Here is a 25,822-nt window from a genome sequence, read left to right on the forward strand (position 1 = left end):
AGTTTTTCCGAGTTCGTACGTGGTTCCGCTGCGCTCCTGTTCGCTTTGTTCAACATAGGTTTCATTTCAACATCTGCTACTTCTCTTTCAAGCATCTCTTGGTGGAGATTTGGAAACTTGTTGCTCAGTAGATGCTGATCACAGTAAATTTCAACCGGATGGGCCTGGGCAAACGAACAACAGGCATTCAGGAAACTTAGTCGTCGTTTTTGAATTTGGTTGAAGTGATTTTTCTGCCCCCGGTGAACAAAGTAATGTTGTGGGGAATTGCCACCTTGAACTGGAATCTATCTATAAAGAAAGGTGCATTCATTAGATTGAACATCGTCGGGTGATGTATTTCAGTGGCACTTGAAGGCCTTATACACCGTATACATTTTCCATTTAGTACTTACCAAACAAAATCAAATTCTGGATAAGACAGGCTGGTAGAGCCGCACGACCATTATTTATTTTAGTTTTATTTGCTGGTTAACAACAACAATGTTTGACAACTGATCCATAATCAGAAAAAAGAAAAAAAAAATGCTGATGAGAATGGTGCCCAGATGTGCGGAACTGTGCCGAATAATGTGCCGGGCACAGTGAGCCGAGTTTCCCACCCCCTGCATACTTCAGTGGTGCAACGCGGGTTTTTGCGGTGACAAAGCCACACTCCACTGAATCATGTTCTTTGAACCGGAAATAGGCAACCGCTGCGTAGCCGTTCTCGCTGGCGTCGACGAAGACATGCAGTTGGACTTCGGCTGACGACGTCGTTATCGTTCGATAGCACCGAGGAATGGAAACACTCTCCACCTTGTGCAGCACGCTGAGCCAGGTTCTCCACTTTTCAAATTGGAAATCGGTTATCGGCTCGTCCCAGCCTATTTTTCGAGCGCCAAATCTCTTGGAGCAGAACTTTTAAGAACATTAATACGTTCGCGAGGAACCCTAGCGGGTCGAAAACGGACATAAGAATACGCAGCACTTCACGTTTCGTGGGCACTTGCGCGCCAGATAACAGTTCCAGCCGGCATCGTTTCGGGATTTTAAACGTAAACACGTCGTCGACTGTATGCCACCACATGCCTAACACCTTTTCGGTCGCCATCTCTTCATCCTTGTTTAGGTCCTTTTGGGTCGAAACCTGTTCACCCATGGCTTCCACTACTCTCTCAGAGTTTGACAGCCAACCTCGAATCTCAAATCCACCTTCAGCGTGTATAAAATGTACATCCTGCGCAAGCTTTACGGCTTCCGCTTCAGACTCCACGCTGCAGAGCATATCGTCCACGTACGTCCCATGGCATATGGCCTCCACTGCATCCGGGAACTGGCTTCTGAACCGTTCCGCATTCAGGTTCTTCACGTATTGTGCACTACTTGGGGAGCAGCTCGCACCGAACGTCATCATCTTCATCGCGTATGTGGATGGACCTTTTCCTGGAATGCCATCATTCCACAGGAATCGCTGGCAATGTTGGTCCTCGGGATTGATCCGCACTTGGTGAAACATTTCACGGATATCTCCTGTTACTGCCGTACGAACTCTCGGAAACGTTGGAGGACATGCTGTAGCGGCGTAACTAGATCGGGGCCTTTCAACAGAAACGAATTGAGAGAAAGATTTCCCACTTTGGCGGCAGCATCCCAAACGATACGGAGCTTCCCGGGTTTGTTGGGATTCACGACCGGAAAAAATTGGTAGATACCATGAGCGCCCAGTGTGCGTTGCTTCCTCCTGTACAGACAGTTTCCGAATGTACCCTTTCGTCTGATAGTCCAAGATTTTCTCCTGCAGTTCCTTGGCTAGCTTTGGTTCACGAATCATGCGCTTGTTCAAGCAGTCATGTCGCTTCATGGCCATGGCTTTACTCTCCGGCATCCGAAGATCATCGTATCGCCACAGGAGGCATGTTTCATACCTTTTGTCCTGGCGAATCGTATTCGTCAGCAGAAGCTTCATCGCTCGTTCGTCATCCTTCGACATCAGTGGCTTACTGACATGTTGAATTCCGAGACTATCCATGGAAAAGTAATTTTTTAACGGTCGAATGTAGTCCCTCACATTGGCATATGTGGTAGCCATACGAAACTTCCTTCTCCGATAGTAGTTGTCCTGAAACTGAGCACGGACCATAAACTACCCAACCAAGTCGCGTCAGTACTACTGTCGGTTGATTTTCATCGCCCTCCTTGGAATCGAGCGGGTATTCTAGTCTGGAGCTGTCGACACCGAGCAGAATTCTTGGTTTAACAGCAACATACGACTCGATCGGCAAACCCGACAAATGATGGAACTGCTTCGCCAGATTTTCTACGGACAGTGTTTGTGCAGGAAGGTCTAGACTTCGGACTGTGTGAACCTCCGGGAGCCGGAAGCTTTGCGTTGGCGTCTGAGCACCGGCAATCTCAGCTGAGAATACAACCGAGTCCTTCTCGTATCGTCCTTGTCCGCCAGTCCATGATATGCATAGTGGAGACTTCTCTCCACCGAGGTTTAATTCTTCCCATAGGCTGTGCTCCATCAGTGTTGAAGTTGATCCGGCATCGAGAAATGCATACGTGGTGATTGGTTTACCTCTGCCGTATACCGTGACACGAACGTACTTTAAAAGTACTTTCCCTAGCAAGCTGTGATGGGCGTTAACTGAGGCGACCTGTGCCGGAATGCTTGGCGACGGCTTTTTGTGTCTACTGTCGTCATGTAACAGCCGGTGATGTAGGAAGCTGCACCCATTCTGGTTACAGGGAACTTTCCTCTCACAGGCTTTAAAGTGCTTGGTAAGGGCACTTTCGGCAGATCTTTTTCTCATTCACCAGTGACCATCGCGCGTTCGGTGTCATTTTTAGAAAACTGTTGCATTTCTCTAAGGAACTACACTCGTTTCCGCACGCTAGACATTGTCTTTGATCCGTCTGCTCCGGTAGGTGTGTGGAATGTGCGGTGAACAAAGGCTTCATCTTTTCTCGACTTCTTCTCGGGCTTGTTCTCAAACCGTTGCGATTTCGCCCACACTGCTGGACGAATCACTTGACATAAGGCTTCAACCATTTCATTGAGCCAATCGTTGAAGTCCAGTAGCGTTACAACTCCTTTCTCCTTCCGATGGAATGCCCATTTCATTTTCAATGCCGGCGGCAGGCTATCGACAAGCTCCTGAAGTAAGGCGACGTTGTACAGCCGCTCGTCCATCTGGCACACTCGTATAGTCGCACAAAGATTCTGAACAGCAACACCGAAGTCGACAATCGATTCCATCTTCTCCGCTTTCGGTGGTGCATCATGCGGATTCTACGAACCATCGTCTCTATGATGGACTCTGGATTGCCGAAAAGTGTTTTAATCGATTAACAATCACCGGAACGTTATCTGGATGCAGCAGGAGACTCTTAACCGCGTTAAGCGCTTTGTCGTGTAGACTTCGTTCTAAACGATCGAGCAGCTCGTCGTTCCGAAAGGCACACATGCTCGAAGTGCGCTCGTACGCAGCGATGAATCGCGGCCAATCTTCTGGATCACCACCGAACTTAGGTAGATCCTTCACTGTCTGCCTCGCCGCTAGATGACCACTGTTCAGCGGTAGAGGATTACTACTCATCTGCAGCGGGAACTGTTGCTGAGAAAGACCCACATTTTGTCGCGGAAGTCGATGTCGTCAGGGGGTGTTGTCCGATACTTTGACCAGCAGACGCCATGCTCTGAACGACGCGGTGTGGATGGCTCGCCGCCGGACAAGCTGTTGACGGCTGTCGTTGTGATGCTACACTGCACACAGGTTGCGATGTAAAACCCGATACTGCCGGTGGATATTCACCAAATGCTGGCTGGTAACTAACTCCAGATCTCAGAATGTTCCCGACAGATGTTGGTTGATTAACGTAAGCGTAACCATCACTACATTGCTGTGGAACGATGCGTGGCTGAAGCGAATCAGTCTGTACGATGAGCTGTTGCTGAACAGATGGCCCAGCTGCACCGCCGCTACATGTCATCCGCTGTTCAGTCGAGGACACGGTTGCTTTCCGCAATAGTTTCGTCATATATGGGCAACGGTGTTTCGTCCATCGAATTCCCTGCTTCTTGCCCCACGTTCTCTGTTTTCTCCAGCCATTCATTGATCTTCTCGACACTGGTAGTCGATTCCACCTCAGAATCGCTGGTCTCCAACATTTCACACTCCAACGCTAACCGCTCTTCTAACTGCTTCTTCTCCAAAGCCTGTCTAGCTTCCAGGGCTCTAGCTTGCAACAGTCGAAATTTTGCCGACCGCTTCGATGACTTCGATGATGCACCGTCGGATCTGCTAGGCGGCTTTGCATTCTTAGCGATCGAGCTCGCCAACGGTTGCAGGTTGCTTTGATCATTCGTTTCGACTCTTGCTGAACGGACTTTCTCAGAAATCTTGATGTGCTGCTGCTGCTTTGGAATCACACTGAACGCTTTTGAAGGCTCTCCAAATCGCAAACTCGGCGGCTGCAACTGTAACTGCCCTATCCGCATCTGGTCGAACTGCTCCTGCTTTTGCTGCTGCAACTCTAGTTGTTTCCGCAGCTGTTCAAGCTTCTTCTGTTCCTCCATCTGCTCTAGACGCCTTTGTTGCTCTTGTTGCCACTGCCTCTGCTGCTGTTCAAGACGCTTCATCTGCTCGCTCAAAACACACTTTTGCTTCTCCAGTGCTGTCCTCATACATCCATTACAGCTCCAATCATGATTTCGGATACTATCGTCCACATTCACACAGTCGTAATGGTACCACAAGTCACGCTCGTCACATTGCACCATACGACTATTATCGACACGACGACACGAATTGCAACTCGCCCCCTCACCTCCGGGAGAATCTCGTTTCTTACGAGAAGATTCCCCGGCACCCGCTACGCTTCCGCTTGACATTCCGAAAATAACGGAAAAATTTAATTTGTTCCCGAAATCGGCAACAATACTCGGTTTACTTCCGGTAACTTGAACAAACTCACCAAGTGTATTTACGGTTTGTATTGTTAAATTTTTCCCTGAAGAATGCATACATTGTAATTGATTGTTTGGTCACTTATTTGTAATTTTTACAATAACATTTTCATCTTAGTACTCACGTTAGTGCCTTCCTAAATTTCCGTTACGTCTGGAATGTGGTTGCGTACGGTACACTTTGGGTCCTGCCTGCCTATGTCATTAGTTGAGACACATTTGAGTATTCTTCAGTCTTCACAAATCAAATTTATGCTGTCTTACCTTAGTGTTGAGTAAAGCTTACAAAATTTGGAGTTTCTAATTGCTTGGAAGATCGACGGTTGTGCAATTCAATTCAGTGATACAATTCTGTGATAATAGTTTAGGTTAGAATATAGTAATAATATTTATCTTTTTAAGTTCCTTTTACCTCTTATATCGTTTTATCTCCAGTGCTCTGTACTTCTATATGTGTTACTTTATAGTATACACAAAACTAATTCACTTTTTAATGTTCGAATTCATAAATTTGCAAGTAGATACCAAAATGATTCTTCAGAAAAGACTATCCAACTCTGCTGATCTGTTTACGTCTTTTCTTCACTCTTTTTGCATGCTACCATTGATCTACCTACCATACCTTTGACATTTCTCTCGATCTCATCAATCTGTGCCAGTAGCGCCTAGTTCTCACGGAGGTTCGTTGGTAACGGAGGCGCGTCCGTAGATTGCGGAACAGACACGGAAAACAAAATTCACCCAAAATTTGAGTTTAAGCAAGGGGTGTGACAAAATCTAAAAAAAAACATGAAAACATGTTTTTTCGGACTTAAACCAACGGAAAACATTGGAAAATTGGGTCCTAAAACCCTGTCCGAATTTTAGTGCCAAACGCTTAAGTTTAGGCCAAAAACACATGTTTACTCAATTTTCTAATGTTTTCCTTTGGTTTAACCCCAAACAATTGTTTATTAGATTTTATCACATCCTTTGGCTTAAACTCAAATTTTGGGTGTATTTTGTTTTCCGTGTCCCTTACGAAATGTCAGATAGGAACAACCCCAGTGGTCGAACTAAAAACCCCTGTGGTGTTTTTGTCGACTAAGCGAACGTCAAACATGATCAAAAGTGTCAAGGTTCATTTATGGACCAAATTTTTAAATTAAAGTTTAAACATGATATAGCCATTATTTGAGCGGGGAAAATTGCTAAAGTAATTACAGTAACATGCTTTTTCGTGTTATTAAATAAAAACAAGATTTCATTACAAATTTTAGGACCCAATTGAGTAAACATGTGTTTTTGGCCTAAACTTAAGCGTTTGGCACTAAAATCGGGACAGGGCTTTAGGACCCTATTGAATAATGAATGCATTTAATTTGTATTGTATTGCGTAGCATGAGGGAAATGTATGACATTACATTTTATATTATTGTAATCTAATGGAATTAGATGTTGCAAATAAAATAAAGTTTAAGGTCCTCGAACCCATCATATCTGGTGATATCTGTTTTCCGCACATAACATAAAAAATAATAGAGATTTTATCTGAGTGATAAGTGTTCACTGGGTTCACTGTACTCAAAATAGGCTTCCTTCACGAACTTAACTCGTGAGTTGAATGAGAAATAATATGGATACTTTCATTTTTCTGTGTATAAATTTGCGCGTGGGTCGAAAGAAGCGTAGTCTATAAACAACCCCTGAACGAAAAACAATCTGGAAATTTTTATCAAAAATTAGTGTTTAAAAATCACCTTTTTAATAGAAGTTTGTACCTTTGTGGTGTAGAATAATGGCCTCAAAGCCAGTCCTGAGCACGAAGACTCCAATAACGGAGCTGCAAGAGCTGTGTGTGTCCAAAAAAGCGCCGCATCCGCTGTACACATTTACCGGTGAGGAAATCGACGGAGGAAACCCGAATTCCAAAGTTTTCACCACTTCGGTTTTGGCCCTCGGATTCACCAGCAGCGGAATTGGCCGGTCAAAGAAGGATTCCAAACATGACGCTGCCTATAAGTTGTTTGAAATTGCTGTTCGAGAAAGGGCTGAGCGATATTGACGTGGACAATGATGAGCACTTTTTGGCGGTCCTGTCCTCGGATAAAGTGACCGAAGTGCGGGACATTTGCGTGCAGCGGAACTTCGAGATGCCCGAATTCAACTGTGTCCGCAGTTCGGGACCTTCGCATGCTCCAGAGTTTGAATATGAGTGCCCGCATCGGAGCGATTGTCCGCCGGGGGAATTCACAAGACGAAGAAAGGGGCCAAACAGGCAGCGTGCAACGAGATGATTAAGACGCTGCAAGCTGTAAGTATAATTAAGGCTCTCGAAGGGGTTTCAGGATCTCTAATTGGCGTCAAATTCCATCGATATTTTTGACTGCACATGGCAAAGAAACCCCGCCATAAGTTTTAGGGCCCACTTAGTAGGCGGCTGTTTTTCCAGAACTGTCTCGCGGTTTTTATATTTTTATTTTTTTCTTCAGTATGTCTCGAGATATTCCTTATTTTGCTTTTTGAAATTTTATTGAGATTGTGCCTACAATAACTTCATAAACTCTGTAAAAGATCCCTTGAAAAAATACATTTCTTGATGAAGTTTTACCTAGGGTTCATGAAAATCTATTTTTCTATATTTACGATATTCCTCTAAAAAGTTTTTAGTAAAAACTGTTTTGTTTTGTCCTTCAGAAATTCATCAAATTTCCCTTCTGATTTTTTTTTTTTGAGTTTTGAGCTCTATCCAGGAATCATCTTACGAGATTTTCAGGAATTTGGCCAAAAATTTCATCAAGAATATTTTGAAGCATTTAATCATCCTATAAGTATAGGAATAATTCTGAGATTTATTCACGACTTCACTTCTGCGATAAGAACACACCAAAAAAAAAATATCCATGAAAACTAAAGAAAATTTCTTAATTTTCATACTATTAGAAATATGTTTACAAACATTTCAGGTCAAATCCTTGAAAATGTTCAAAACGCTTCTGGATGAGTTTTAAAATAAAATAAAATCTCCGGATGAAACATTCTTTGAAATATACTTAAAAGAATTCCAAGTAGAGCTTTGAGGCAATTATTTATGCTATTTCGAAAGAGTTTCTAAAAAATAAAGGATTTTTAATATGAAGCTCTTCGGGAATTTTGGTATTCTAGGATTTTTTAATGATAATGTATAAATAGGAACTCTAGTTGATTCCGTTTGTCAGAGCAAAATTGCCAATCAAAGGGACCACAACGAAACGAATCTTCAGATTTTTTCCAATAACTAAATCTCCAAGACTTGAAATAGACCAGTCTCTCAACATAGAAACAAGACGCGTTTAGGACTTCACTTTGCTTACTACGAAAAAAAAAGGTGAATATCTTGCATAGTTTATGAGGTTTTATGTTTCTTGCAAAAAGGGGTGCACAGGTAGTGTATTGCAGTGTGCGTTTGAAACGCAAATATCAAATGCGGGAACACCAAACGCTGGTAAGATTTTCTACAGGCAATCCGATGTCAAAGTAAGCTTTTCCATGCTAGGTTGGCGGGATATGAATAATGGTTGCTAGGTGTCCTTTGGTTGTTTTGTCTTACCCTTGGAGGGAGAAACCGATACAAAATTTATGTACGTCATAGTGAGCCGAGATTCAGCTGTCACGAACTGTCACTGTGATCCCAGATCTTAAAGAATGGACAAATATGAGAAAAGCGCGTAATTGATCAAAACATATTTTGCATTACAACAAAGTTGACAACAATCGGTTGAAAAGCAGTTCCTGCACACCCAAAAGCATTGCCACGATAGCACCTTTTAATTTGATCCAATATAAAGTAGTCAAACACACATCTTTTTACTCTTTTCCAATCAAAATTAAAATTGAATGCACATAAAACTATGGCCCAAGTTTGTCCAGAAAGATCGAAGGTATACAACAAAAGAAAACTAACGATTTTCGCAAATCTGCCTTGATTGTCGTTGGTTGAGCGGGAGTTTATCTTGCAATTTGGAAAAGTGTTGTGTCATATTTCGTGTGTAGTATCTGTGCCTCCCTCTCAGGTCTTACCGCATTTGAAGACATTTAGTTAAGATTTGTACCTCAAATGAACACAGCAATATAATGATTTTGGCGTGAAAATCGTGAATGAAGTGTTAAAAATCGATATTACAAATATAAGAAACAAGGGGGAGAGCCTCTGATAAAAAAACCTGACTACGTCCATGTCCATCGCCCTCCTAAAGGTTCATTTAACCATATAAAACATGTCAACATTTGAAAAACAGGAACAAAATAAAATGACCCGATTATCCGAATGCCACTCGAACGGAATCAGAATGCAAACAATCATTCGGTATTGCATTTGGGCTGCTTTCGGTTTTCAGATTCGGTAGCGACTCAATCAGTTGCCGTGTTTTGTTTCGCTTAGCGCTTTCTGCAGAATGGGCACTGGGAATTGATACGTTCGGCTTGGTTAAAGGAACAGCTTTCTCGCTCCCGCCCCGCCTGTGCGGGGAAGCGAGTGAGAGAAACGCAATAACTTAGTAAATGTGTCATATGCTTGTTTTTTTTCTTTTAGTATCATTCCAAACATTACATTCATTTCTTATATCTAGGGTGTTCTGTGTTATTAGACAACACTCCTAATTTGGTAAAACAAATTTAAGATTTTATTAACAATTTGTTAACAAACATATTACATTTCATTTGCCGTAGCTTCAGAATCACTTTCAAGATTTTATTTTGAATTCTCTGCAGAGCTTTCTTCCTGGTAGTACAACAGCTAGTCCATATTGGTACAGCATACACTCAGAAATAAAAATAGTCACAGAATTATTAAAGATAATGCATTAATGACTATTTTCTATCTGCCTCTCTTTCATTCTGCTGTGAATTTCTACACTAAATGTCATTTTGCCTGGGTTGAAGCTTAGCGATGCTTCAACCCAGGTGAATTGACAAATAGGAATAAAATTCTCTGCAGAATGAAAGAGAGGCAAATAGAAAATAGTCATAAATTACTAAAATTTAGTCATTCTGTAACTACCTGTGTTTCTGAGTGTACAACATGACTAGCCTGAAATTTTGTTTGAATAGGTACTGCGGGGCAAGTGGGTAAATGGAGGTAAGAGAAAATAATTGATATATTTTACTGAATATGTGAATTAACGTTTTAAGCTCATGCGTAAACCTTTGAGGCCATTGAGAACATTACGATAGGTTAGAGTTTTCTGAGATTTTTCAGCCATTATTGCATAATAGAGCGAAATATTGTTAACCTGTCAACTATCACTCTGTAACGAGTTGGCGGTGTGCAATCTTATTTTAATATTCTCAGTGGAAAAAAGTTGCGGGAAATAATTTTCAGTACCACTTTTAAGTTGTCCCCTCTGACAGTTTTAAACTGCAATAAAAAAAGTTTTTGGAATTAATTCGACATAGACCTAAAAATAACTAATTTGAAACGGGAGCGGGTCATTTGGCATAAAGCCATTTGGCATAAAGGACATTTGACATAACGGTCATTTGGCATAATTTTTAACTAAGTGAAGGATGAGGGTAATTTGGCATAATGGACATTTGGCATATTTTCAATATATTTTCTGTACATACTTATATTGAAGAATTTAGCATTTTATTACTGTTTTATTTTAGTAACAGCTGAATCTGTTTTATAATAATTTATGTATCTCTGTAGATACAAGGCACACAAAATATTAAATTTTAAGATGAAAAACTCAAATAACATGAAAACCATAAGAAATACAACTATGGCAAAGTTGTAGGAAATGATAAGTATTAAATATTTGTAGAACATAGTAGGCCAATAAATCTAAAAAATAGAATACTCAAGAGCGATGATTTTTTTTATTAAAAATAACCAATTATCGCGGCTTTCTTAGCTATTCGTTTGCAGAGTTGCTCGCTGTCACTGTCAACGCCTAAAACTTGCTGATTTGTACAGGCCGACTGCGATACAATACGGATCATTCTATTTCACATCAACTCATGCTGTCTACTCCATCACCAATGCATTGACAGTGATAGACTATGGATATCACTGATGGGTTAAGTTCAATTTTCAATTAAGCAAATAAAATGGCAACTTATCAATACGATATTTTTGATAATGCTGCAGATGAATTGAAACTATGTGTTGGTCACAGAAGAACATTAATAGCTTGGAGAATTGTCACTTCTTCTTCTTGGCATTACATCCTTGCTGCTTCTCAGCTGAATGGCTTCTTTGCCCAAAGTAAACCTTTTTTTCCATTCGTATATCGCATGGCAGGTACGATGATACTCTATGTCCAGGGAAGTCAAGGAAATTTCCATTACGAAAAGATTCTGAACCGACCGGGTTTCGGGATTCAGCATGCTTTGCTTTGTAGCCGCGGACTCTAACCACTCGGCTAAGGAAGGCCCAGGGAGAAGGAGAATTGTCACTTGATAATAATCTAGAGTGCGATGTCGCATCACTGCTATTGGTTGCCAAATCAAAGTGATATTGATTAGCTCGCAACTTGATATTAATAGTTTATGTAAATCAGCCATACGCTGTTATGACTGATTTTGAGCAACTCTGATCATTTGCTACAACTTTGCTGAACATAGCAACTCACGATTCGTTAAAATTAAGAATTTGGCCTATTACTTCACTCTTGTGATCCTCGTAAAAAAAAAAATATGCGTACACTTTGTAGTACTGAAAATTCAAAATTCGGTGTCCGGCCCATTTGTCCGAATGCCGTTTGGCCGAATCATGAACATAAAAATCAAATTACAACTCTTCTGGTGTGTAGGTTTCATAAGGTGTGGCCCAATAACTGATAAGCCTATAATTTGTTGATTTTTTATGATGTGACGGGATGTAATGTTTTTGTCACTCTATAAGAGCTCTAAGAGAATGATAAAATCGACCCGTTAATTCAGGACGAAGTTGTGAAACTCCTCACATCGCGTCAAGACTCTGAGGTGACGGTTAGTTCGCCTCTGGATTACTAAAGGTGTAATAAGGTTTCAAGTGTTTTATTAATTTCAATCAGATTTTTTCCTTCTTTGCAACATAGGCTATTATTTTGAGTTATACTGGTTTCATTACTATTGAAAATAGTTCAGCTTATATTTTAATTGGGAATTTTACTTTCTTCAAATCATCGGAAGTTCTTTGTAGTTGCTACTGATAAAACTATTATATGCATTACACTTGCCTTAATTTCATAAGAGATTTTTCTTCTTTTTGAATCATAGGCTGTTCTGTTCAAGAGTGAAACTATTTCTAATAGTTATTAATATTAAAGCTTATAATAAGGGTATCAGGGGTAATATGCACCCCGGGAGTAAAACGAACTTACCGGGATTCTATAAATATTTTAGAAAAATTAGACATTTTTATGGAAGTTGGATTTGTAAAATCACATGTTGTGATCACTCCTATCCGCCCTTGACGAATATTTTTCCAAATTTTTTACAAATAATCATAAAAGGCACCGTGGGGTTGTTTTGCCTCAAGGGTGCACATTAGTCCAGATTCTCTTACGTCTTATTCAAACTTTTTTTTTACCTCAACTTGGGTGAGATGTAATTTCTTTCCAAGTTTAAGATTGCAAACATGTGAACTGAACTTTGCACCGTTGCTTGCGTATAGTAATAATCGACTCAGGGAATACTTAAATCAAAGAAACCCAAGACTTGTGGTTGCTAGAAACTATGACATATTACTTAGTCGATCCGAGGGATCAGAGCAACCCCGATCCAAACCTTTTTAGTTACTGTCAAAAGCTAACTACAAACATCTGCAGGTGGCAATCACGCTAGCAAGAAGTGAATAACTGCTTACATTTAGGGATGTTCTTTCTTTCAGCACGAACTGTTTCATGAACTACTACCAAAAAGCTAATTATGTGTATTTCAATTTGGTGAACCTTCTTCATGAATAAGCTGAATAAGTTTCATTGAAATTCATTATAAATCCATGCTAACAGTAGTTCACTTTTGTTTTCAATTTCGGCCATTCGACCAAATGGCGTTCGGCCAAATGACCCTTTCGGCCAAACGGCATTCGGCCAAATGATCCGGAACCGAAAATTCTGAACATATCAGAAGCAACTATGACTCTAAAATCAATAAATCGAGACGAAAACCGCATATCCGCCTAAATTAGCTTTCTGGACCAGTGTGCACTGGTTGATCGGGTTTGTTGGAAAACGAAATGTTATTGCTGTTTGCATTTGAGGTGCAAATCTCGACCAAATGAGCTTCAAATACGGTAAGACAAAACAATCAAAGGACACCTAGCAACCATTATTTATATCACCGCCAACCTAGCAAAGAAAAGCTATCTTTGGCATCGGGTTACTTGTGGAAAATCTTACCGCGTTTGGTGTTCCCGCATTTGATATTTGCATTTCAAACGCACACAGCAATTTTTAAAAGATAATTGTAGCAGCATCATGACCTTGTTTTCAATTTTTAATTTAAAATTTAGAAATATTGCGTCACTGATTGACACCCTAGTTCATCTTTTGTAGTCATGATATTTATCTAGAGATTTACCCTTCTTTTAAACATAAGGTATTCTTTCCAGGGTTATTGCTATAGCGCCCTTCTTTTCAACATGACTTATTCTTTTGCGTAATATTACAACAGTGCTATGTGAAAAAAGGAGTATCTGCATTATTATGCCAAATAACCCTTTTCAGATGGTTTGATATTATGCCAAATGACCCTCTATTTTCACATTGTTCAAAATTATGCCAAATGACCGTTATGCCAAATGGTTGTTATGACAAATATCCTTTATGCCAAATGACCTTATGCCAAATGGCTTTATGCCAAATGACCCAGACCCATTTGAAACACCGTCAATTTTCTAATCACGTGGGGCAAGTGAAAAGTTTCTCAATAGAGATTGAATTTGTGTTTTCTCTTTAGGTAGCTATAAGTACACAAGTTTCGCAATTATCATAGAACAACAGAACATGCTGATAATTCAAGAAACACTATACTCGAAGCGTTAAATGCTATTATCATGGCCAAATCATGGAACTTTTTTTAAAAATTAGGTTGCCAAATATTAAAATATCAATATGTTTACTTTGGACAACCGATTAAAAGGAAGATGTTGGTTGAAAAGTTCCCATTTAAGAGAACGCACGGAAATCTCGTGGAATGTCTTTGTAAAGCTAGTTCAAAACATAAAAAAATGAAGAATAGGTGTATCCACATAAAAAAGTTTCTGAATACTTTATTGAAGGATTCCATTTGATTTCTCTTGAAGAGTTAACCGACGTCATATCCGATTTTCTTAAAAACAAATAACGAGGGGTGGAAATTCTACAGAGCAGAAATGCAATTGCTGTCCCATCATGTAAGAACTAACATTGGAAATGTTGCAGTTAAAAATGTTGTCGAATCATTTCAACAAACATAACTGAACAGAAGGAAATTCAAGTAACAAGAAAAAAGTTTTCTTTGTTTACATGTTACTTATGTTATTGTTCATTGGGACGCCATAACAAATGTTAAAGGTAGTAGAAATCGTGAATGTAACTGTTAGTTTTAGGATTTATTGTTCAAAACGATAAACTTTTCACTTGCCCCACCTGTGGGGCAAATGAGAAGTAAGGAGACATTTTTCAAAAACTTTTTCTGTGCTTTTTTCTTCAATTTTATTGACCGTTGCACGAATTTTAAGATTCTAATGAAATTGTTCAAGAGTAAGATACAATTTGCACACCCACTAACATCAGCAGGCGTATGCTTTGAAAGCTGTTAATGACGTTTCAAAATAATTCAACAGCAGTCAAACAGATTGCATCAAGCGACCAGCATTGGAGTTAAAAATTATCTACCGTAGTGCCAGCTACACCCCACTAAAAGACTTCTTTTCCTGATGAATGTTCCTTGAAATCGTGAACGGCAACCAATAGCCAGCAGCCGCTAGGCTCATCGGGAAGTTTTTCCTTTAAGAATCTATTGTTTGCTGGATCCAGAATCATGATCATCATCAAAATCGTCTTCGGAATCAGATTCGTTTCCCGCAGATTCAGGGCTATTCAATATTCTTCCTAATGGACGATCTTTGGACCCATTCATAAATTTCTCAACGCTGAAGGGGGTGGGCAACTGTCCCCAAATGTTACAGTTATTACAAAAATTACAAAAAGTGAAGGGTGGTGGGCAGTGCTGGGAATGGTAATAGTAGTAGGCTTGAATTTTCGCGAAAATCACGTGGCTCTCCCAGTAGAGTAGTTCAAAAACGTGAATCTCATCAAGTAGCCTATGTTGGGTGCACGAATTTTCTAAATCATGAGTGTCATTGAAGGCTCTAAATGCGGGAAATGCAGCAGGAAATAGAACATTTTTCTACAGTAATTCTGGGTTGCCCTTAGCAACGGGTGTTTTGCTATTTTCAAGGCATTTTGCCTACAGCAGCGACGGGCGTGAGTTTCACTGGCTTCGCTGACTGTGATTGGCTTTGTTTGGCTACTGTAGAGTGAATTTCAGATTTTTTCCCAACCCTGGTAGTGGGTCTCAAAAAGGGCAATTTTGGCGTTATGAAATTTGAGAATAAACCCTTTCAGCACCTTGACCTTAGTCGCTGTCCATCGGTTCACCCAAGTTCTCCACGTTGAGGGATGAATCGTTATGTATAATTTATGTACTGGGCACTGGAGCATTCCTCCGGTAGCGTTTATGGCAATGTTTGGATTGCATTCGTGGACAGAGTGAATTTCGTTAATCGGTAAATAAGTCAACTATGTTATGCTAACCGTTCGCGCAAAATCAAAACAAAGATAGAAAATTTAGTATCCAAGCATGCTGCCAAACTGTAATGTGAGTAGATATATGTGTGAGGTGTGCAAATGTTCACTGTGCAAATATTGCTGTGTGCATTTGAGGTGCAAATCTTCACTAAATGTCCTTCAAATGCGGTAACACAAAACAACCAAAGGACACCTAGCAACGATTACACATATCACCGCCAACCTAGCATAGAAAAGCTTACTTTGACATCGGATTGCCTGTAGAAAATCTTACCGCGTTTGGTGTTCCCGCATTTGATATTTGCGTTTCAAACGCACACTGCAACATGTTCTGCACAGTAGTCTAATAAGGTGCAAAATGCTCAATACATAAAAATCAATTTCAGTATAGCGTGATGCATCATTACCCGGACACTTAAGTAACGCCGAAAGTTCAAACGCTGTTTTAAACATGTTTCTATCACATCTAGTATAAGTTTTATTGTTTGCCACACAGGTATACTCCCAAGCTTTGTACCATGAACAACAATTGTAGTAAATATACATTTATAACATGTAAAACGGTAATTTAATGAAGCATGTCATGTTCTTAAATCCGGACACATGCATCAAAATGCCGGACGCTTTTGAATCGAAATCCGGACAGATGCGTTTTGCGTTGTAAATATAGATGAAAAAACAATAAAAGGCACTTTACTCTAACGGTAAATCTCCAATATAATAAAATAACAAGCATAAATATACTAATCAATATATGAAAGGCCAAAACTTTGAATAAAATTACAATTGTTTAATCTGCACTCCCTGCCAACAACCTGCATTTGATGTTCACAGAAAAGATCCTCAATATTAACATTTTTCTTGCGTAACCCGTTCTCCGCCGACAAATTGTATTCTTAGTTTTATAATTATACAGTTTCACATCAATTCACATCAAAACATTTTCCAAACGCACTAAATATTAGGTTTTTACGATATGTCCGGGTTAACGATCACTAGCCTACAAATCCGGACTGCGTTTGAGGCATCCTGTTTTCTCATTACAAATGATTTTTTGCACAAATTGTACTCACTCTTTGCTGCACATACTTGAAAACTATTATTCCACACACTTCACAGATACGCAAAGCACTAAAATTGTATATATTTTGTAACTTCGTTTTAACTCGAAAGTGGCAGACGTTCTGGCCAAAAATTTCACTTTGAGATTTGGTTATCTGGGAATGACGCTCAACTTTTGTCGTCTATTTGTTTTTATTTTTAATATTTCGTTACAAAGGATTACTAGATGATATAATGAATTAACATGAACAGACATATTTAAAGCTACGAATAAAAATATTAAACCTATATATATACCATTTGATTTCATATTAAATTTAATAATTACAATCAGTGTCCGGATATTGGTACCGTCCGGATTTTGATTCATCACGGTACTGCTTATATTTCGTGGGAGTCAAGCTAAAAAATGTACACGACCTCATTTGTTTTAATTTAAGCTCTCTAAAATTTGAAGAATCCCAGCTATGCGAAATTCATTACCCACTTGCCCCACGGTACCTTATCAAAGGCTTGTTCTTAAGACAAAGTTTTGATTTTCTATCAATAAGGGGATAGAGACATTTTACATATTTGTTACATTTGGCTTGAATGGCCTCAATGGCGGAGAGGTCTGTGTCATCCGCAAACAAAGATTTTTGACATCCCTGAGGTAACTCAGCTGAGGGGAACACCTGGGAGGGAGAAACCAATACGAAATTTTTGTACGTCAAGGTGAGCCGAGATTCTGCTGTCACGAACTGTCACTGTGAGCCAGATCTAAAACAATGGACAACATGATAAAAGCGCGTAATTGATTAAAACTATTTTTTGCATTTTATCAAATGTGACAAAAAATCGATTGAAAAGCTATTCATGCTTATTTCAAAAGTAATGTCACAATAGCACCTTTTATCCTGATTTAAATTTAAAGTGTTCAAATACGCATTATTTTACTTTTTCCAATAAAAACGAAAATTAAATGCACAGAAAACTTTGGCCCTTTTTCCATGTTTGTCCAAAACGATCGAAGGAACACAAAAAAGAAACTAGCGATATTCATCAAGTCTGCCTTGATTGTCGTTGGCAAGTGGAGTTTTCTTGCAATTCAAAACAACTTTGTGTCATATTTCGTGTGTAATATCGGTGCCTCCCTCCCAGGGGAACACCAGCTCTTACAGGAAGTCTTTCAGATCTGAAGTTCGGATATAATTAACCTGAAGTGTACGATTTGACAGATAACTTTGAACTATTCTAACAATGTATGTTGGAAAAATAAAGTTTTTTTTAAATTTTACAATCAAACCTTCATGCCAAACACTGTCGAATGCTTTTTCTATGTCTAGAATAGCCAGTAGAATACACTAAACACACTACGGTGAATTTCACCGTAATCTCAACAGCTGAACAGTTCGGTGAAATAAAACACCGTATTTTATCGGATTACGGTGATTTTTTACGAATACTGTAAAAATTTACCGTACTCCGTTAATTTATTTCACCGAACTGTTCAGCTGTTGAGATTTCACAGGAATCCGTAAAATAGTTTAAGTGTGAATAGCCTTCAGATTTGTTGGAACGGATCAATTTGTTACACGTAAAAGTTGATGAGTGGTCGAATGTCCATGGCGGATTCCGAACTGTTCATTGGCAAAAATTGAATTTTCATTGATGTGGACCATCATTCTGTTCAAAATGACTTTCTCAAAAAGTTTACTGATGAAGGAAAGCAAACTGATTGGATGATAGCTAGAAGCTTATGCAGGATTTTTGTCTGGTTTTAAAATTGGTACAACCTTAGCATTTTTCCATTTGTCAGGAAAATATGCTAATTGAAAACATTTGTTAAATATATCAACTAAAAATGATAAGCTACTTTCTGAAAGTTTCTTGATGAGGGTGTAGAAAATTCGAAAATCTCCAGGAGCTTTCATATTTTTATTTTTTTATATATAGTTCTCTCTTCCAAATAAATCTCCCAGGAATTTTCGAAAACGTTCTCTTGATTGAGAATATTTTCGAAGTCCTGAGTAACTTGATTTTAAATTGGACTAGTAAGTCCTAAATAAAGTTGTGCGCGCTTTCAAACTGCAAACTGCACATCAAGATTAGAGTCAATAAATGTTTCATATATATTCCAGTCGGCTCGTAAATAATTGAAAGTGGAGCTGATAGGATTGAGAATCGCTTCGTGGGATATTTGGAATGTAACAGGGACATGATCAAAATCAAAATCAGCATGAGTAACTAATTGGCTACAAAGATGACTAGAGTCGGTTAAGACCAAGTCAATAGTAGAAGAAAAGAAAAGATGTAGGGCTATCAGGGTATTTAATAGAGAAATATCCTGAAGAGCACTCATCAAATAAAATTCTGCCGTTGGAATTACTTTGAGAATTATTCCATGACCGATGTTTGGCATTAAAGTCACCAATGACAAAAAAAATAACTTATTGCGAGTCAACTTTCGCAAGTCAGTTTGGAGCAAATTAATTTGCTGTCCAGAGCATTGAAAAGGCAAATAGGCAGCTATGAAAGTATATCTACCAGGCTGTGTTTCAACAGAAACACCTAAAGTTTCAAAAACTTTAGTTCCAAATGACGAAAACAGTTGATGTTTTATACGCCTATAAATGATGATTGCAACTCCCCCACATGCCCCATCATGTCGATCATTACGATAAACAAAAAAGTTAGGATCTTTTTTGAGTTCAGATCCAGTTTCAAATACGTTTCAGTAATAACTGCTATATGCTCGTTATTAGCTGTAAGAAAATTACACAGCTCGTCCTCTTTACCATTCAAAGAACGAGCATTCCAATTTAAAATATTGAAATTATTATTTACTGGATCCATTAGAAAAACGTAATCCAATAACAATTTGATTAGTAAATTTTACACCTACTTGGGCTGCTTCAGTCATAGTGGTGGCTTTGAAGATTGCATCAATCATTAGATTCAATTGTTCAGTTAGAAAATTAAAATCAATATCTGATGATTTTTCGCTACCGGCGGAACAAAATTAGTTTGTGAATGATATATTTTTGGCTCAAACTTGAAGGTTTCTCTTTTTATGTGATTTGAATTCAGAAAATCACATTAGTTTTTGGTTTCCAGAACATGTGAAAATTAAGCCGCACCCTAATAGACATCTTTCTGACTTTATAAGGTTAACATATATACTTTAGATACCTCCCATTGACAATAGAAAAATGTTAAGTAGAGACCAAGTCTCTAAAAGAGAACCTTGGATTGGAAAGCAATGGCAACAAAAAAAAACATGACTAAAAAGGGGTTTTACAAAAACTTTTTCTAACACAATCATTTATTCTTCTCCAGATGCCAGTGGAGGACAGCGAAATGCAGGTCCAGCCGCTCAATCTGGCCGCCGAGATCGATTTGAACGAGGATGAGCACATCATACGGACCTACCGGGAACTCATCAACTCGGACATCAAGAAAAAGCTGGCGTAAAGATTGCGGACCGACATCGGTTCTTCGAAGAACAGGAAGAAGCGAAAATTTCCGCCGCCCGACGAATTGCTCTGGACGAAACGCTGAACGTGGAGGACAAATGCACCCTGATCCCCAAGGCTCTGGGACTGAAATTCGAAATGAAACGAGACAACAGCGATCTGGTAACGATCGAAGGAAGAAAACTGTTCACATTCGAATTGCAGAATTCAGAATATGATTGTTTCATTTTCGGAAAGGGAGACAAGTTTTACGAGAGCGTCTACAAGTATCTTAAGAACATGCTTAATTTCGATTACATTGATTGAATGCGATGTGATAATTAATGCTTCAAGCAGATCGTTTATTCGGCTTACTACACTGAACTGGATTAGAAATTACATTGATTGATAACACTTTAATTTTATCGTCCCCTTACGCCATCGGTGTAAGGATCGATTAGTTGATAAAAATGTGAATACAAACAATATGAACGTCATTGAGTTTTATTAATGGTTATTACTCTGCTTTTTTTCTTCATCCGATTTCTGGTCCTCTGGTTTGGTCTCCTCTATTGCGTCCTCTGCCTTTTTGTTGCCGCTGTCGATGCTTTCCTTCGAATCGCTACCAGGAACCGTTACTTCGCTGCTGGTAGAATCGTCTGATTTCTTGGATTCTTCCGCTTTCGACTTATCGACGGAATCCTTTGCCGATTCCGGGTCCTTATCCTTTGATTTAGCATCCTTGCGGCTTGAGCGATCGCGAGAGCTGCAAAAAGAGGGGAAAATTGAGTCATTCTAATGTACCCTTATTTATAATCGACAAGGAACAGTATTCAGAAGGTGACATTAAAGGCATCGCACCGCAATCCATGTAGATACGGGGGTACATTGCAACAGCAGGAAAAAGTGGCAACACATCGATACGAAACCAAATTTTAGTTTCTTGCATTTTTAAGTACCTAATTGTTTTGTAATCTATTATTTTACTTATTAACTTTAGATATGACAGGTTTTAGCTCAAATATTTTGTCTCATTTTGAAAAATCTGCACTCCAAAAAATATGATTTTTCCAAATCACTTAAAGCCAACTGGAATATCACAATGAAGCGTAAAATTGTTCCATTATTCAGGGAAAATCTGAAATTAGTGATGCATAACAAAAAATACTCACAAACTAAGCTTACAAATGTCATGTTAAGGTCGACCCGTACCGTACTATGTCACCATTTACCGTGCACAGCGGTGCAGTGTTTACCGTGCGTATAGTTTTCGTCATGACTTAATTTCGTATCTCGAAGAAACGTTGTTGGGTGGAGCAACTATTTTTAACTATTTAACTATTTTAACACATTTTTAAAGGTATTCAAATCTTGTTTTACAATAAAAGCCCATTAGCGAGTAGAAATTTGCTTAAAAATTAAATATGAAGTAGTGAAATCCTCGACCATAGATCATAAATCCAATGTTACACAGTAAATTTCAAGCCTTTTACACTAATGCAACGGTAATAGGAACCAATGGATAATATTGATCCGTTCACCGTGCATTTGTGTTTCGACGGAAACACAATAAAAATTTCTAATTTGCATAAAATCTCATGGTACATCCGAATACATTTTAACTTGAAGTATCTACAGCGAAAACGTATCGGAATTATGAAAAATGTAAATACTCTAATGTTAAAATGAAAAATGTCGAAATGAAGTTTTTTGGTTGTTTCTATTAAGAGTGTTAAGAAATCCCATTTCTAAACTGAATTCACATTATTTTGACTACATGAACTAAGTTTTTCAAAAATGCTTTGTGACAAGCAGGCATTGCAAACTCATCTGAGCGTAGAGATCATCTTTGCATGTTGAAAAGATATTATCCCTAATCCAAGAGCACATTGAGATGATACAATCTTTCCATCTTGAACATAAAATGATTATCATTGACAGTTCATAAACGTACTTTTGTAAGACCAAGTGTATGGTGTCCCACATTTGTGGAATATGATTGTGAAAAAAAAAAAATTTTGCTAGCTCAGTGAGCGATGGTTTCGCATTATGCGTATTACACAGTGTAGTCTGTGCTTTTCGCCTTTGGCGAATTTTAAGAGATACCGAGTCCTGTTTTTTCGCTGCTGGTCTTTTTCGTTCTGAGATTGCGAAAAGCTTAATCCTGCCTAGTTTGGGTAGTGGCTACGGTTAGGATAGCTTAGTTAGACCAATCTTCAGCATAAAATATCGAGCAACGATCAATCTATGTAAACTCATGCAAATGGTACAGTTCAAATGGCGCAAACCCATACTTTTGTGTACTTTTATTCTAGGTAACCTTGTGGATCCAGTTTTTGTACTTTCATAAACATGAAATGGCTAACTCGCGTTGCTATACCTCGTGCAATGCGTCCTCGTAAATAGCGCTATCGTTGCTACACTCAATTCTGAGTTAACAACCAGAGAATGTATGTGCTGTCACAATTGATATTTCTGTTGGTGACCTCAATAGGAAATACGTCTTTCGTTGTGTGGTGTAGTTACCACTTGATGAACCATCCCCAATGGATGATTTCAAACGAGTTGTCGTTCACTGCTATGAAAAGGCCTTCTGCTGATTTGTGGGTAGTGATGCTGATACTCATCACATCATCGTGGATCAGCTCAGATATCAGTTTGAGGAGCTTCTCAATCCCCAGTCTGATGGAATGCTTAAGTAGTTCAAATCTTGGATTACTTATTTTAGGGAATCGCCAACCTTCATGGTGTCTGCTAGAGAAGAAGGAAGGATTTTGAGTCATGTCGTCAAAAAAATTGTACATTACTGAACCATCCCAAAGGTGGCTAAGTATTTAACAAATCTGTCAAAGCAGAATTGCAGTCTCTTGGTAACAACCTTGACTGGTCACTGCCGACTCAACTATCACATGGCAAATAATTCAGTGTGTTGATACATTTGTGTGTGATAGTTGTGAAGGAGACGAATTTTGAAATGGTCTACAATTTCGGCTGAACTCTTACCCCTCGATTTCAACAAACCGATCTTATCCCTTTAGTTTAGGTTCAGTGATTTGGGAGAGTTTTGTAGAGTATATACGTTCACGTTCCCGCCAGCATACTTCCTGTTCAGCTAGCGTAGGAAAAACATCCCGAAATATAATACTACAATTTTTCAGAAGTGGGATGGCGAAGAATATTTCCGCAAAAACGTAATTCGAGCATAAATAAGTGTACCACGACGGTAGTGCAAATGGTATTACAAAGCTAGCTACGGACATAACGAAATTTCAACGTAAAACGAAAATCATCGGAACGTTGTTTTGCCGGTGGAAAACGAAACGCCCATTTTTGGAACGAATGCCGAAAATCAAACGTCGGCGAAACGCGACGACGAACGAGAAGAAGAAGAAGAAGGAGGAAGCGTAATTAAGCAGGAGCACCAAGGACAACAGAACGTCTTGCCGGTGTGCAGCAGTAAAAATGTCGCTGAACCCAATACCTGAAGCCACGGAAGTCCGAATGTCACGACCACTGCATCCGGAAGAAGTGAGAGCTTTAATCAGTGAGTATGATGGATCGTACGATGCAGCATTTGCGATACGCGAAAGTGGAACCACAGACAAACAGGACGTAACACTTAGAACAAATCTCAATCAAATCATAGTCACGGAGACATGTACGCCCAATGCTAAAATCGGTTTTGTTTGGCCGACAAGCCAACAGATGGCGGTAGTGTGTAAACGTCAAACGAGGAACGAAAACGATGCGAGTGCTGCAGGTGGCGGATCGGCCACCTACCATATATTTGAATCAACCGTTAAAAAGATGGTCGATGCCCCAATGATGAGAGTGTGACGTCTGTTTGTCTGTGGTGGGAACATTATCAGAAACTGTACGGATGGACGGATAATGCCACTCTTCTATACGCAACGACGAGGTTGATTGGTCCAGCGAAGTTGTGGTACAGCTCAGTAGAAGAGAGAATCTTTGGGTTCCAAGGATTCAGAGTGATGTTATTGACAACCTTTCCGAGTTACCACGACGAAGCGGATATACATCGGGAGCTAATGACGGTTATGAAAGCTCCACAGGAAACGTACGACAACTACGTATTTCGAGTTCAAAACGTCGCTAGCAAAGGACATGTTTCGGAAACCTCGGTGGTCAAATATATCATCAGTGGCCTTTCACGTGACAGCTGTATCATCAAATCGCTGCAAACGAGTACACCACGGTTTTCGGTTTTGTTGAAAAGGATCAAGTGGTGCGAATCCAATTTTTTGATGAAAAAAGCAGACGCAGTAGGATCCCCGTCAACCAGTACGTCAATCCGGATCGGTTGTTAAAGGCGGAGCAAGTGGACCTCCCTTAGGAGCATCTGGTTTCATATGTTTCAACTGCAACGAAACTGGGCACAAGTCTGTCAATTGCCCAAGACCCCAACGACGTCCGCCGCTGCAGTTCGTGTTTGAAGGTGGGACACAGCGCAGACCAATGCTTCAAGGTGGCGAACGACGGTGGAACGGGTACGACAGGTACGTCCAAGACAACGGTTGCTTTGATTACAGCAGGTGAAGGAGAGAATACCACGCAGGATGCAGTACCCAATGAGGTGATCGACACTGACGAGGATGGGATGACAACATGCGATGCAATTATCGGCAGACGATTGAAACAGCTCAAGTTTCTGGTGGACTCTGGCAGCGCGGTGAGTCTAATAAAACGATCTGAACTTTCCAATTTGATTAGGTTTAATAGTAAGATAGGGAACCGTACCGTAGATATAACTGGTATCAATCAGTCTAAAGTGAAAATTGAAGGTTGCTTGAAAACAAAAGTGATCGTTAAGGGTAAACTGGTACTAGATGTCTCGTTTTGGGTTGTGGGTAACGATACTATGGGAGTGAGCGCTATTTTGGGTCGTGATTTCCTCAAACAGAACAACATAACGGTGATTCGTTTCGAGAAACCTGAAATATCTGCATTTAGTACTAAGTTCGATCTTAACCTGATAAACGATGCTTTCGGTGATAGTTTGCTCGTTGCAACAGACTGTGGTAATCTTGTTTTGATGGTGGGTGATAACGATGAAACAAGGCAATACGCAGATCAAATAAATGCTGATTTTGAAACGTTTTATCGCCGAGAAGACTGTTAAGTATATGGGCAACGATACGTTTGAAAGAGGATAAGTATTTCAATGTTTCCCCTCAACGAATGGGAAAATTTGAGAAAGATGCTGTTGATCAAATAGTCGAGGATTGGTTGCATGATGGTACGATACGCGAGAGTGAATCGCCGTACTCGAGTAGGGTGGTCCTTGTTAAGAAAAAATAATGGACGGTATCGATTGTGCATAAATTTCAAGACACTGAACAAATTGGTTGAACGAGATCGATTTCCACTCCCGATAATTGAAGACCAAATTGCCAAACTAGAAGGTATGAAGTATTTCTCAACAATGGACATGAAGAACGGATTTTTTCACGTTGAATTATCTGAAGATTCTAAGAAATACACATCATTTGTTACAGAAAATGGGCAATATGAGTTTAACAAACTCCCATTTGGATATACTAATGCGCCTTCCGTTTTTTGTCGCTATGTAGCAAAAGTTTTGAATGAGTTCGTCAAGTTCGGTGAGTTAGTTG

At 39.5% G+C, this 25,822-nt stretch overlaps 1 protein-coding gene, 1 long non-coding RNA gene and 1 pseudogene across 3 annotated transcripts in view; 1 reads left to right on the forward strand and 2 right to left on the reverse strand.

The window, feature by feature from the left end:
- Positions 1 to 223: 223 nt before the first annotated feature.
- Positions 224 to 524, reverse strand: LOC5579500. Its single transcript, XR_002502974.1, has 2 exons — positions 396 to 524; positions 224 to 291 (listed from the first exon to the last, which is right to left on the reverse strand). It is a non-coding gene; the product is annotated as an uncharacterized LOC5579500 (long non-coding RNA).
- Positions 525 to 6,611: 6,087 nt separating this feature from the next.
- Positions 6,612 to 20,706, forward strand: LOC110680754 (annotated as a pseudogene). The gene is made up of 2 exons (XR_002502973.1): positions 6,612 to 7,247; positions 20,074 to 20,706. The product of XR_002502973.1 is annotated as an uncharacterized LOC110680754 (transcript).
- Positions 20,528 to 25,822, reverse strand: part of LOC110680753 (cell division cycle and apoptosis regulator protein 1-like) — a 78,892-nt gene continuing 73,597 nt past the window's right edge. Inside the window, exon 10 of the mRNA XM_021856542.1 lies at positions 20,528 to 20,955. Within this exon, the coding sequence (XP_021712234.1) occupies positions 20,697 to 20,955 (259 nt within the window). The 3' untranslated portion in view covers positions 20,528 to 20,696. The remainder of the gene's footprint in view (positions 20,956 to 25,822) is intronic.

This window comes from Aedes aegypti, unplaced genomic scaffold (genome assembly GCF_002204515.2).
Source record: "Aedes aegypti strain LVP_AGWG unplaced genomic scaffold, AaegL5.0 Primary Assembly AGWG_AaegL5_hic_scaff_1776_726_PBJ_arrow, whole genome shotgun sequence".
NCBI lineage: Eukaryota > Metazoa > Arthropoda > Insecta > Diptera > Culicidae > Aedes > Aedes aegypti.